The sequence below is a fragment of the Oncorhynchus gorbuscha genome, linkage group LG16 (genome assembly GCF_021184085.1).
Source record: "Oncorhynchus gorbuscha isolate QuinsamMale2020 ecotype Even-year linkage group LG16, OgorEven_v1.0, whole genome shotgun sequence".
Lineage (NCBI taxonomy): Eukaryota > Metazoa > Chordata > Actinopteri > Salmoniformes > Salmonidae > Oncorhynchus > Oncorhynchus gorbuscha.
This window is the reverse complement of record NC_060188.1, coordinates 36,564,051-36,578,802: the sequence shown is the minus strand read 5'-3', so window position 1 is coordinate 36,578,802 and position 14,752 is coordinate 36,564,051. Positions and strand designations below refer to the sequence as shown.

Genomic DNA, 14,752 nt, shown 5'->3' with positions numbered 1-14,752 from the left:
TTAGAAATGGCAAATTGTATAGAATTGCAGAAAAGAAGCTTTAAAGGTGCTAAATTCTCTCCACTAACAAGAGGGGTGTGAACAGTTTGTGTCATGAACAGTGCTTGTGCCCATAAAAATAGGCATGTGTGTGTGCAGGGGGGAGGCACAGGATGTAACCCAATGCTGGCAGGCCTCCCCACCCCCCCTCCCCAAGTGAAAACGTTTGGGAACCCCTTCATTATATGATGCGTTCTCAGAACGGGTGAGCCTAGTAATGGTGTTATTTTTAGCCCACTACATTCGTTTTTACTATACAGTCCCCTCTAAATCGTATGTAGTACATTTAGTAGTAATACACAGTATGTTAGATCCATCGAGGAACTTTAAACTGCAGACCGTCTCCTCTGTAGCCCCGATGTGGGTGGAGGTGTCTGGTTCAGTACGTAGTGAAAGTCTACACGCCCCTTTCAGTCTTCATGTTGCTGCCTTAATTATTTTTAAATACAAATGATATACACAACCAACTCCACATTTGAAAAGTGAGAGTACGTTACAGAAATGTTAATAATGAATAATATAATTAAAAAACGAAGAGTTAAATGAGAAGTTTGCATTTTTTACAGCCAAATTTTTACAACCAAGTCTTTTTTTTATGTAATTGGGATATAGAAGGGTTCTGACTTTTTTGAGATTTTCCTTGTTTTTGAGAAACTTGCCCAACCAGTGAATCAATTCCTCATCCAGTGCAGTATGGGGGGCTCAAAGGCTTATTCCCCCCTCTGCATTGTTGGGAAGGGCCTGTAAGCATTTCACTGTTTCACCTGTTTACGAGCATGTGATTTTTAATTTATTTATTTGAATTGACTTCCTCATCCTCGTATACAACAAGGATGAGGAAGTGATTCGCTGGTTGGAGAATGTTTCTCAAAAAGAAGTGTCTAGACCCAGGTGTTCCAAAAAAACATACAAAATGCTCTAAAAACACCCAACTACATCCTTTTATAAATGGAAACGTTCTGAGTATACTGTGCAGGTCTTCAGATGTTGTACACATGAAATTGTTTCATTCTGAACTTGACTGACCGTTTTCCCTATCCAGCTGTTCCATCTCTCTGCTGCTAAAATGGACGGAGAGGTGTCACAACTAAATTTAATATAACGTTGCGGATAAAGTTTGGAATTTCATGTATTCAACATGTAAAGTCCTGCTTAACTATACTGAGGGCTTTTTTTGTTTCTAAAAGGACATATTTGGGTGTTTTTGGAGCCTTTGAGCCCCAAACTGCACAATGAGGATGAAGTGGTTCACTGGTTGCTCAAAAAGAAGTGAAATTGCAAAAAAAAAAGTTTCTGGACCATTCTATAACATGCCATTTATATGACAAATTTAGATTTGGTTATAAAAAATGCTAAATGATCCTTTAATACTTGGTGGAAGTGGTGACTGTGTGATTGACCCGCTGAAAAATACAACTTTATCCCAGGGTTAGGTTTTCAGTTGCGAACCAGGCTTCTCTAAAACGGGAAGCCGGAGGAAATTCCATGACAAAAAATCTTCTAAAGAGGGGTCGGAACTCAATGTAAATCAGTGATGCTTCGCAACACGTCAAACCAATCAAATTCCTTGCTTGGGCGGAGATCCAAAGGTGCAGAACAGACTTGTGCCATAGGAGCAACAGTTCATGAGGAACAAAAATTTCAACAAAACCAGCACTGGTGACAAAACATTTTAGAAGGTTTGCAGCATGCTGGTTTTCACAGGATTTCTGTTATTTTGAGATTGTGCTAAAGCTGCAGCAAGAAGGGAGAAATGGTCTAATATGCTTGTCATTTCAATATTTAAAATTTTAGGGTGAAGGCTCTTCATAACCAAGTTTTTGCTCACCTGCTGTACAGTGGTGGTCAACTTGAAACATTTTGTGATTACAGATTTCATTAACAGGGGAGGGGGGGTTGCATAGGGGGTGTATCTATTCAGCAGCCTGATGGTCTGAGGGTAGAAACTATTGGCCAGTCTTCCAGTTTTTGCCATGATGCTCCTGCACTGCCCACGTCTGCGTGATTTGAAGTGTTGAGAACAGGGCATGGTTGGAGTCCCTGATCATCTTCTTGGCCTTCCTGCGACACCTGGTGTCCTTTAGGGCAGGCAGTGTGCATCATCCACAAAAATAACGATGATGCATCAATGCTGCAGACATTTTTGGTACCCTTCGTGGCTCTGTGCTTCGACACAATCCTGTCTCAGAGCTCCACGGACAATTGCTTCGACCTCATGGATTGTTTTTGCTCAAACATGCACTGCCCGCGTCTCAGTGATTTTGAAGTGTTGTACACTTATATACACAGATGGTTCTTTTTTTAACCTTTTATTTAACTAGGCAAGTCAGTTAATTAAGAACAAATTCTTATTTTCAACGATTGCCTACCGGGAACAGTGGCCTTGTACAGGGGCAGAACGACAGATTTGTTTTACTTTGTCAGCTCGCGGTTTTGAGCCCCAACTTTTCAGTTACTGGCCCAATGCTCTAACCACTAGGGTACCTGCCGCCCCGTTTACCTTTCCAAATAATGTCCAATCAATTGAATTTACCACAAGTTGTAGAAACATCTCAAGGATGATCAATGAAAACAGGATGCATCTGAGCTCAATTTCGACTCTCATAGCAGTGTCTGAATACTTATGTAAATAAGATTTTACTTTCAGAAATTTGCACAAAAAAATCTACAAACCTGTTGTCACTTTTTCATTATGGGGTATTGTGCGTAGGCTGATGGAAACAAATAATTGTATACATTTTTGAATTAATCTAATGTAACAAAATGTGGAAAAAGTCAAGGGTTCTGAATACTTTCCTAATGTACTGTATCTACCTCAATTACATCATACCCCTGTAGATTGATCTGGTACTGGTACTCCCTGTATATGGCTCCATTCTTGTGTATTTTATTCCTTGTGTTACGATTATAATTATTTTAACTGCGTCGTTGGGAAGGGCAATGTTCCCTCTAAACTGTGTGCGTGCGCAGCCTCTTTCTTCCTTTAGGTCAGTGCTGCGCAGAGACGCAGGTGATTGAACGTTACTGAGTTCGCTCCATTAGTTTGCACTATATAAGTCAACGTTTTTTTTTTTGTGATAAAGTCAACATTATATCACCCCCTTTTCAATGCAACAAACAAAAAAATATATAACTTTGCAAGATTGAGTCTGGGGTTTTGTTGTAGGCAGAGCCAGAGCGCAGCGGAGTATAATCCTATTGGAGAGGGTAGCACAGACTTTAAATCATCCTCGAGTGAATGCGTTTTTCAGATCCGTGCATGTGCACATTTGTTTATATTCTTTGCTAGTTAGCGATTTATTAGCCCAGTCGTAGATAATAATGGTAATCAAGCCTACATCTCAGGTCAACAACGGCGGGTTACTGCTTCCAACAAAATCACAAAATGTGTAGGCTATATTTCAAGCCATCTTTGAAAAGCCAGTCAGTTAAAAAGCGTATGCCTTAATTAAAGGGGCGGTGTTGTATTTTGACAGGCTTGAATATGCAGATAAACCAATAGGCAGAAGAGAAGCCTACATAGTCTAATTCTCTGTATGGTAATAATAATACATTTTATTTTGTAAAGTGGTGTCTTGTATCATACAACACAATGTAATTTACAGTCACCTATTTGGTCCATGTTACAGACCAACAAAAAAATCATGAATTAATGTCAAGCCCTTCATAATGAAAAACGTTTTTAAAAGTCTCATGCAATATAGGCTTGCATTGAACACCATATAAAGGCCACTATAGGCTGCTACATCACCGAAATCAAAAGCTAAACTCAGTAAAAACAAAAGAAGCGCCCCTTTTTCCGGACCCTGTCTTTCAAAGATAATTCGTAAAAATCCAAATAACTTCACAGATCTTCTTTTGTAAAGCGTTTAACACTGTTTCCCATGCTTGTTCAATGAACCATAATCAATTAATGAACATGCATCTGTGGAACGGTCGTTAAGACACTAACAGCTTACAGACTGTAGGAAATTAAGGTCACCGTTATGAAAACTTACACGGAACCCAAACCGGCTGTGCGCGTGCGCTATCGTGCATACAGTTATTTTGTCCTCCCTCACCAAACGTGATCACGACACACAGGTTAAAGAAATCATACACTCTGAACCAATTACATATATTTGGGGACAGGTCGAAAAGCATTGAACTTTTATGGAAATTTAGCTAGCTAGCTTGCACTTGCTAGCTAATTTGTCCTATTTAGCTAGATTGCTGTTGCTAGCTAATTTGTCCTGGGATATAAACATTGAGTTGTGCATTTCAGGTAAAATAAGGTCCTCTACTCCGACAATTAATCCACACATAAACCGATCATCCGAATCGTTTCTAGTGTTCTCTCCTCCTTCCATGCTTTTTCTTCTCTGGACTTTATATTGCTATTGGCAACTTTCATAAATTACGTGCATTACCGCCACCGACCTCGTTTGTCTTTCGGTCACCCACGTGGGTAAACCAATGAGGAAATGGGAGAGGCAGGACTTACGGCGCGATCTGCGTCTCAAATAGAACTGACTTCTGTGTGAGACTGACTTCCGTACTGTGAGATGCCTAAGATGGCGCTACAGGACGGACAGCTGATCGTCCTCGCAGTGGCAGACCACGTGTAACAACACCTGCACAGAATCGGTACATCTGAACATCACACCTGCGGGACAGGTACAGGATGGCAACAACTGCCCGAGTTACACCAGGAACGCACAATCCCTCCATCAGTGCTCAGACTGTCCGCAATAGCCCGAGAGAGGCTGGACTGAGCACTTGTAGGCCTGTTGTAAGGCAGGTCCTCACCAGACATCACCGGCAACAATGTCGCCTATGGGCACAAACCCACCGTCGCTGGACCAGACAGGACTGGCAAGAAGTGCTCTTCACTGACGCGTCGCGTTTTTTTCTCACTGGGGGGGTGATGGTCAGATTCGCGTTTATTGTTGAAGGAATGAGGGTTACACAGAGGCCTGTACTCTGGAGCGGGATCGAGGCGGGCCTGTACTCTGGAGCGGGATCGAGGTGGTGGTGGGTCCGTCATGGTCGGGGCGGTGTGTCACAGCATCATCAGACTGGGCTTGTTGTCATTGCAGGCAATCTCAGCGCTGTACGTTACAAGGAAGACATCCTCCCTCATGTGGTACCCTTCCTGCAGGCTCATCCTGACATGACCCTCCAGCATGACAATGTAGGGCCAGCCATACTGCTCATTCTGTGCGTGATTTCCTGCAAGACAGGAATGTCTGTTATGCCATGGCTGGCGAAGAGCCCGGATCTCAATCCCATTGAGCACGTCTGGGACCTGTTGGATCGGAGGGTGAGGGCTATGGCCATTCCCCTGAGAAATGTCCAACAGTAACATTAAGGGGTTTGATATCCAGGACTTAAAAACAAAAGTGTAATGTCTGGGAACATGCACGTGCCTTGGTATAAGAGTGGGGTAACATCTCACAGCAAGAACTGGCAAATCTGCAGTCCAGATTCGGAGGTGATTCACTGCAGTACTTAATGCAGCTGGTGGCCACACCAGATACAGACTGTTACTTTTGATTTTGTCCCCCCCCTTTGTTCAGGGACACATGATTCCAATTCTGTTAGTTATATGTCTGAACTTAAGTTTGTCTCAGTTGTTGAATCTTATGTTCATAGAAATATTTAGACATGAAGTTTTCTGGAAATGAACGCTGAGTTTTTGAGAGTTTATTTCCACGTGAACATTTTACGGGATTTGCGCCGCTTGTTTTGTCGCTATTATGCTCAATTTGCTACAGTAGCCTATTGGATACTGTCTAAAACTAACTCTACAGTCTGTGTATACGTAAGTTACACACAAAATTCAGCTCCCAAGATCTAAAATCTGCTCAGTGCCCCAAAAATGTTATTTTACTTTGGAACATTGCTCGTAAGCAAATCAAATCAAATTGTATTTGTCACATACACATGGTTAGCAGATGTTAATGCGAATGTAGCGAAATGCTTGTGCTTCTAGTTCCGACAGTTTAGTCATAACCAACAAGTAATCTAACTAACAATTCCAAAACTACTGTCTTATACACAGTGTAAGGGGATAAATAATGTACATAAGGATATATGAATGAGTGATGGTACAGAGCAGCATAGGCAAGATACAGTAGATGGTATCGAGTACAGTATATACATATGAGATGAGTATGTAAAAAAGTGGCATAGTTAAAGTGGCTAGTGATACATGTATTACATAAGGATGCAGTCGATGATATAGAGTACAGTATATACGTATGCCTATGAGATTAATAATGTAGGGTAAGTAACATTATATAAGGTAGCATTGTTTAAAGTGGCTAGTGATATATTTACATAATTTCCCATCAATTCCCATTATTAAAGTGGCTGGAGTTGAGTCAGTGTCAGTGTGTTTGCAGCAGCCACTCAATGTTAGTGGTGGCTGTTTAACAGTCTGATGGCCTTGAGATAGAAGCTGTTTTTCAGTCTCTCGGTCCCAGCATTGATGCACCTGTACTGACCTCGCCTTCTGGATGATAGCGGGGTGAACAGGCAGTGGCTCGGGTGGTTGATGTCCTTGATGATCTTTATGGCCTTTCTGTAACATCGGGTGGTGTAGGTGTCCTGGAGGGCAGGTAGTTTGCCCCCGGTGATGCTTTGTGCAGACCTCACTACCCTCTGGAGAGCCTTACGGTTGTGGGCGGAGCAGTTGCCGTACCAGGCGGTGATACAGCCCGCCAGGATGCTCTCAATTGTGCATCTGTAGAAGTTTGTGAGTGCTTTTGGTGACAAGCCGAATTTCTTCAGCCTCCTGAGGTTGAAGAGGCGCTGCTGCGCCTTCTTCACGACGCTGTCTTTGTGAGTGGACCAATTCAGTTTGTCTGTGATGTGTATGCCGAGGAACATAAAACTTACTACCCTCTCCACTACTGTTCCATCGATGTGGATAGGGGGGTGTTCCCTCTGCTGTTTCCTGAAGTCCACAATCATCTCCTTAGTTTTGTTGACGTTGAGTGTGAGGTTATTTTCCTGACACCACACTCCGAGGGCCCTCACCTCCTCCCTGTAGGCCGTCTCGTCGTTGTTGGTAATCAAGCCTACCACTGTTGTGTCATCCGCAAATTTGATGATTGAGTTGGAGGCGTGCGTGGCTACGCAGTCGTGGGTGAACAGGGAGTACAGGAGAGGGCCCAGAACGCACCCTTGTGGGGCCCCAGTGTTGAGGATCAGCGGGGTGGAGATGTTGTTGCCTACCCTCACCACCTGGGGGCGGCCCGTCAGGAAGTCCAGTACCCAGTTGCACAGGGCGCGGTCGAGACCCAGGGTCTCGAGCTTGATGACGAGCTTGGAGGGTACTATGGTGCAAGCATTGCTACACCCCTTGTATTCGGCCCATGTGACATAAAATGTTATTTGCATTGCCGATGCAGGCCATATAAGCTGCGAAATGGTTTCACATGTAGTGCCATTCAAAAGTCTGGACACACCTACACATTTAAGGGTTTTTCTTATTTTTTTACTATTTTCTACATTGTTGAATAGTAGTGAAGAAATCAAAACTATGAAATAACACATATGGACGGTTAAACAAATCAAAATATATTTTTGATTCTTCAAAGTAGCCACCTTGATGACAGCTTTGCATACTTTTGGCATTCTCTCAACCAGCTTCATGAGGAATGCTTTTCCAACAGTCTTGAAGGAGATGCTGATCACTTGTTTGATGTTTTCCTTCACTCTGCAGTCCAACTCATCCCAAACCATCTCAATTGGCTTGGGGTTTGGGTGATTGTGGAGGCCAGGTCATCTGACGCAGCATTCCATCACTCTCTTTCTTGGTCAAATAGCCCTTAAACAGCCTGGAGGTGTGTTGGGTCATTGTCCTGTTGAAAAACAAATGTTAGTTCTACTAAGCGCAAACCAGACGGGATGGCGTATCACCGCAGAATGCTGATTAAGTGTGCGTTGAATTCTAAGTAAATCACAGACCGTGTCACGAGCAAAGCACCATCACACCACCTCCATGCTTCATGGTGGGAACCACACATGCGGTAGATCAGCCGTTCACCTACTTTGCGTCTCACAAAGACACGGCGGTTGGAACCAAAAATCTCAAATATGGACTCATCAGACCAAAGGGCAGATTTCCACTTGTCTAATGTGCATTGCTTGTGTTTTTGGTCCCAAGCAAGTCTCTTCTTATTGGTGTCCTTTAGTAGTGGTTTCTTTGCAGCAATTCGACCATGAAGGCCTGATTCACGCAGTCTCCTCTGAACAGTTGATGTGTCTGTTACTTGAACTCTGAAGCATTTTTTTGGGATGCAATCTGAGGTGCAGTTAACTCTATTGAACTTCTCCTCTGCAGCAGAGGTAACTCAGGGTCTTCCTTTCCTGTGGCGGTCTTCATGAGAGCCAGTTTCATCATAGCGCTTGATGGTCTTTGCAACTGCACTTGAAGAGACTTTCAAAGTTCTTGATATGTCCCATATTGACTGACCTTAATTTCTTAAACTAATGATGGACTGTCGTTTCTCTTTGCTTATTTGTGTTGTTCTTGCCATAATATGTACTTGTTCTTTTACCAAATAGGGCTATCTCCGCTATACCACACCTACCTTGTCACAACACAACTGATTGGCTCAAACGCATTTAGAACGAAAGCAATCCTACTAATGAACTTTTAACAAGGCACACCTGTTAATTGAAATGCATTCCAGGTGACTACCCCATTAAGCTGGTTGAGAGAATGCCAAGCGTGTGCAAAGCTGTCAATGCAAAAGGGTGGTTACTTTGAAGAATCACATTTTTATATTTGTTTCTACAATGAAGAAAATAGTAAAAATAAAGAAAAACCCTTGAGTAGGTGTCCATACTTTTGACTTTTGAAAAAAACGGATTATTGATCTTACAAATAAACAAAAAGGAAATGTTCATTTGAGAATACAACAGAAACATTATAACCAAACCCCTTCCCCTCTTCATTGCAGAATTGTGATTAATCAACATTGACACTAATTTATTTTGTTATTAATAGTTTAACAAATAACATTTTTAAATACTTCAAAGAATCAAAACACTTAATCACTGCAAAATGTATAAATAAGCTAACTCCTATGTAAAGATTAGAGGTCTTAACAACAGTAGATAATTGAGTTGTAACAAGTGGACTATTATTACTAAAGCGTTATTTCAAGTAAACAAAATGAACTCGATACCAGTGGTGGCCAACCTTGCCCCACTGATCCCTGATCTACTGGGTGAGCACACTACTGTTCCAGTAAAGCAGTAGCACACTTGAGGTTTAAGTTGAATCAGGTTTTAATTGCTGGGCTGAAACAGAACCCTCCACACCCAGCAGACCTCCATCCAGCAGGGTTGGCCTGCTGGTTAGGTTTAGGTTTATACATTGTGTGATTAACTGTTTTTGTGTACATTTGCTGAAGTATGTAGGCCAATAGATACAGTGCCTTCTGAGAATATTCACACCCCTTGACTTTTTCCACATTTTGTTTCACATCCTGAATCAAAATTGATTAAATTGAGATTTTGTGTCACTGGCCCACACACACAATACCCCATAATGTCAAAGTGGAATTGTTTTTAGAAAATTTTATAAATGGATTACAAATTAAAAGCTGAAATTTTTGAGTCTGTTTGAGTCTCAGTATTCAACCTCAAGCCCAAATACACTGTGTACAAAACAAAACCAAAAATGTTTTATGTCCTGAATTCAAAATGTTACATTTGGGACAAATCCAACACATCACTGAGTACCACTTCATAGTTTCAAGCATGGTGGTGACTGCCTCATGTTATGGATGTTCCATGATCTCGCCATCACGGTTGACAACTCCATTGTGTCCTCCTCCCAGAGCGCTAAGAACCTTGGCATGATCCTGGACAACACCCTGTCCTTCTCAACTAACATCAAGGCGGTGGCCCGTTCCTGTAGGTTCATGCTCTACAACATCCGCAGAGTACGACCCTGCCTCACACAGGAAGCGGCGCAGGTCCTAATCCAGGCACTTGTCATCCAGAACGCCGCAGCCCGTCTGGTGTTCAACCTTCCCAAGTTCTCTCACGTCACCCCGCTCCTCCGCTCTCTCCACTGGCTTCCAGTTGAAGCTCGCATCCGCTACAAGACCATGGTGCTTGCATACGGAGCTGTGAGGGGAACGGCACCTCAGTACCTCCAGGCTCTGATCAGGCCCTACACCCAAACAAGGGCACTGCGTTCATCCACCTCTGGCCTGCTCGCCTCCCTACCACTGAGGAAGTACAGTTCCCGCTCAGCCCAGTCAAAACTGTTCGCTGCTCTGGCCCCCCAATGGTGGAACAAACTCCCTCACGATGCCAGGACAGCGGAGTCAATCACCATCTTCCGGAGACACCTGAAACCCCACCTCTTTAAGGAATACCTAGGATAGGATAAAGTAATCCTTCTCACCCCCCCCCCTTAAGATTTAGATGCACTATTGTAAAGTGGCTGTTCCACTGGATGTCATAAGGTGAATGCACCAATTTGTAAGTCGCCCTGGATAAGAGTGTCTGCTAAATGACTTAAATGTAAATGTAATGGATATGCTTGTCATGTTTTTTGTGATAAAAATAAATCTACTTGAAAATCTATGGCTAGACTTGATCATGGCTGTTTAGGAATGATCAACAACCAACTTGACAGAGCTTGGAGAATTTTGTTCAAATATTGTACAAATCAAGTGTCCAAAGCGCTTAGAGACTTACCCAGAAAGACTCACAGCTGTAATCACTGCCAAAGGTCATTCTAACGTGTTGCCTCATGTATTTATTTCTATAAACTTGCAAATATTTCTGAAAACATGTCTTCACGTTGTTATTATGGGGTTTTGTGTGTAGATGGGTGAGAGGATAAAACAAATATTTAAACTATTTTGAATTTGGGCTGTAACGCAACGAAATGTGGAATAAGTCAATGGGTATGAATACTCACTGAAGGCACTATGTAACCCATGACATCTAAGATATACTCTTGGTCTCTTGCGACATTCATTAGGAGTGCTGTCTTAATTTGCAAGCAGGCTTTGGTTTCCCTATCTGAAGACAGAAAACAACACAAAGACAGGCTTTATTATACTCAAATTAGTTGGCACTGAATATTATGTTCTCTTTGTCCTCAAAGTTTTACTCTCTAGGGACTGGAGAATCTTTTCATAATGTCCTCCCACAAAATGACCTGCTCTGTGCAGTAGCCTACACTCTCCTTTTACTGACAGCTGGAGCTGCAATTTCACCCCTTTTCATGACTGTTATTTACAAATGCATTTGGAGACTGTTTTTAATTTACAGTGAATTACATCAAGAAGGCTAGCTAATAGGAAGTTAGCTAGCTGATACATTTAATTTACTTAGCTAGCAGCTTAGTTGCGTTAGCCTACAAAGGCACCTACTGTAGCCAGCTAGCTAGCTAGGTAATAATTTTAAAAAATTACATTTGAAAAATGTATTTACTTACTTGAATATGTTCTCCCACTGCCTCAGTTTTTTTTGGATCTTACAAAAATAAAATCATGGAATCTTTATTATTATTATTATGTAAAAAGACATTCCTGGAAGAAAAGCATAATGTTAGCCAGCAGCCTAACGAATGGAGATACGCCAAAAAGTGTTTCAAGGGAGGCGTGACAACGATATGATTTTGGAGATAAGGAAATGTGATACTAGGTTTTCAGACTGATTGCCAAAGACACACCAGAATCATTTGCTAGAAGGGCTTTTCAAGTGGTATTAAGTGGTCCATTCTCATTCCTGACTAAAATGTTCTTCATAATCAAAGACCAGGTTTGAATATTGCCCTCCATCAATGATTCCCAATTAAATGTACTGAGTAATTTTACAAAAACAATGGATATACACTCATTGGCCGATGGGTCGGACCCCCTTTGCCTCCAGAAGAGCCTGAATTCTTCGGGGCGTGGATTCTACAAGGTGTTGCGTTCAAACGTTGCTCAATTGGTATGAATGGACCTAACGTGTGCCGGGAAAGCATTCCCCACACATTATTGTGTTTTGCTTTATGGTCTCAGGGGACTATTGAAAATGAGACCCTGATCTCAATTGGGCTCCCCTGAGTAAATCATAGTTAATAAAACATTAACACTACCGCTGCCAGCCTGTACCGTTGACACCAGGCAGGGTGGGGCCATGGACTCATGCTGCTTACGCCAAATCCTGACTGCCATCAGGAACCAGGATTCGTCAGACCAAGCAATGTTTTTCCACTCCTCAATTGTCCAGTGTTGGCGATCGTGTGCCTACTGGAGCTTCTTCTTCTTGTTTTTAACTGATAGGATTGTAACCCGGTGTGGACGCCTGCTACAATAGCCCATCTGTGACGAGGACCGACAAGTTTGCGTTCTAAGATGCCAATCTGCACAGCACTGTTGTACTGTGCGTTATTTGCCTGTTTGTGGCCCGCCTGTTAGCTTGAATGATTCTTGCCATTTTCCTTCGACCTCTCATCAATAAACTGTTTTTGCCCAGAGAACTACCACTGACTTTTTTTTTTGTCGCACCATTCTCAGTAAACCCTAGACACTTGTGCGTGAAAAGCCTAGGAGGCCGGCCATTTTTGAGATACTGGAACTGGTGCGCCTGGCACAGACAATCATACCACGCTCCAAGTCGCTTAGGTCACTAGTTTTGCCCATTTTAATGTTAAATCCAACAGTAACTAAATACCTCGATGCCTGCTTTATATAGCAAGCCACGTGACTCACTGTCTGTAGGAGCGAACCATTTTCATGAACGGGTGAGGTACCTAATAAACTGCCGACTGAGTGTGTGTTGCCCTAAGAGTTGTGCAGTTGGTAGAATCGTATTCAAAATTATTCACAGCTGACTGGTTACAAAAGATGCTTCTGCCAAGTATTAGCTCTGGGGTGTGAAGATGCACACAATCAAGACGTTTTGTTTTTTTAGACATCTGCAGTGAATAAATCCCAATCGTGGTATCCAGAAATAACTTTCAGTACCTATCTCATTGTTACAGATGTAGATTTTAAGGAATAGGATAGGTCTAAGTGATATGGTAGTATCTCTCATAGGCTGGGCCATTTTTCTAACACCTAATTAGTTCTCTCAGAAGGCAGGGGTTGTTTGCCTTTCATTTTACCAAAAGTGCTGTAAAAAAGCACCAAGTCATTTTCAGTACTGAAAGAGTCTTCTGAAAAGCATGCAATGCATGTAATGGACTACTGAAAGATTAATTCATGAAATTGAGCATGTGCTTATCCTCATCTCTACTCTTTATTTGTGGCAGGTCGGAGACTGAACATTACAGCAGAGAATGATTGTCGGAGGCTACACTGCGCTCTCAGGGACCTCAGCTCCCTACTTCAGGCTGTTGGGAGGCTGGCTGGGTATTTCATTGGGGACGTTTTCGCCGCACGCTTCAACGATGCGCTAGCGGTGGTGGAGCGGTTAGTGTGCCACACTTCTTCATTCAGTCGCATCCATTGATATTTCAGTTTACTTCCTGAATTGGCTAAATGAAAATGAATTTGACCCACTTGCTCTGTTGTCAAACATCAGTGTCTAACTTCGTTTTGGTTCCTAGTGTCTATCCCTTTGGTGGCCTCCAATATGTGAAAGAGAAAGGGAGAAAATAGCTTTTGGCCAAAATGAAATTATGCATTTTCCTGACTGACCACCTACACTTGATTGAATTATTCCAAGTTAATTTTTGAAGTGGCATGACGATTTTATGTCTTGATTTGGAATTGACAATGCAGTATTTCCTGAATTGAAATCAAATTGACCCCAATCCTGTCTTGTATTACAGGGGAGAATTTTGATAAGGAAATAATTCAGATTGCATCATTGTTTAGTGTGTCTGCACTTGTGTTTCTAGGTTGGTGGAGGTCACATGCTATGGCTCTCAGATCAGCCTGTATGACTTGGAGACTGCCGTGCCATCTGTGCTCAAGCCGGACCTCATCGACGTGTGAGTGTCAACCGTTTACTGCCACGGTCTACAGTGCCTTCAGAAAGTATTCACATCCCTTAACTTTAACCACATTTTGTTGTTACAGCCTGAATTTAAAATTGATACCATTTTGATTTTGTGTCACTGGCCTACATACAATACCCCATAATGTCAAAGTGTAATTATGTTTTTAGAAATGTTGTCAAGTATTCAACCCCTTAGTTATGGCAAGCCTAAATAAGATCAGATGTAAACATTTCCTTAAGTCACATAATAAGTTGCATGGACTCACTCTATTAGTGTTTAATATGATTTTTGAATGACTACCTCTTTTCTCTACCCCACACACACACAATTATCTGTAAGGTCCCTTAGTCGAGCGGTGAATTTCAAACACAGATTCAACCATAAAGACTAGGGAGGTTCTAATGTATCGCAAAGAAGGGCATGTATTGGTAGATGGGTAAAAATACAAAGCAGACATTGATTATCCCTTTGAGCATGGTTAAGTAATTCATTACACTTTGGATACATCCAGACACTACAAAGATTAAAGCAAATCCAATTGTATGTGTCACATACACATGGTTAGCAGATGTTAATACGAGTGTAGCGAAATGCTTGTGCTTCTAGTTCTGACCGTGCAGTAATACCTAACAAGTAATCTAACAATTCCCAAAAAACTACTTAATACACACAGAACTCGAAGTGATGCGACCATCTCTGTCGGCGCCATCATATAAAGATAAGATACAGGCGTCCTTCCTGACTCAGTTGCCGGAG

At 42.2% G+C, this 14,752-nt stretch overlaps 1 protein-coding gene across 2 annotated transcripts in view; it reads left to right on the top strand.

The window, feature by feature from the left end:
• The window catches only part of xpo6 (exportin 6), a 70,558-nt gene that overhangs the window by 38,152 nt on the left and 17,654 nt on the right, over nucleotides 1-14,752 (top strand). For both annotated transcript variants that reach the window (XM_046304858.1, XM_046304859.1), the window contains exons 13-14: nucleotides 13,304-13,463; nucleotides 13,895-13,987. In XM_046304858.1, the coding sequence (XP_046160814.1) occupies nucleotides 13,304-13,463; nucleotides 13,895-13,987 (253 nt within the window). The remainder of the gene's footprint in view (nucleotides 1-13,303; nucleotides 13,464-13,894; nucleotides 13,988-14,752) is intronic.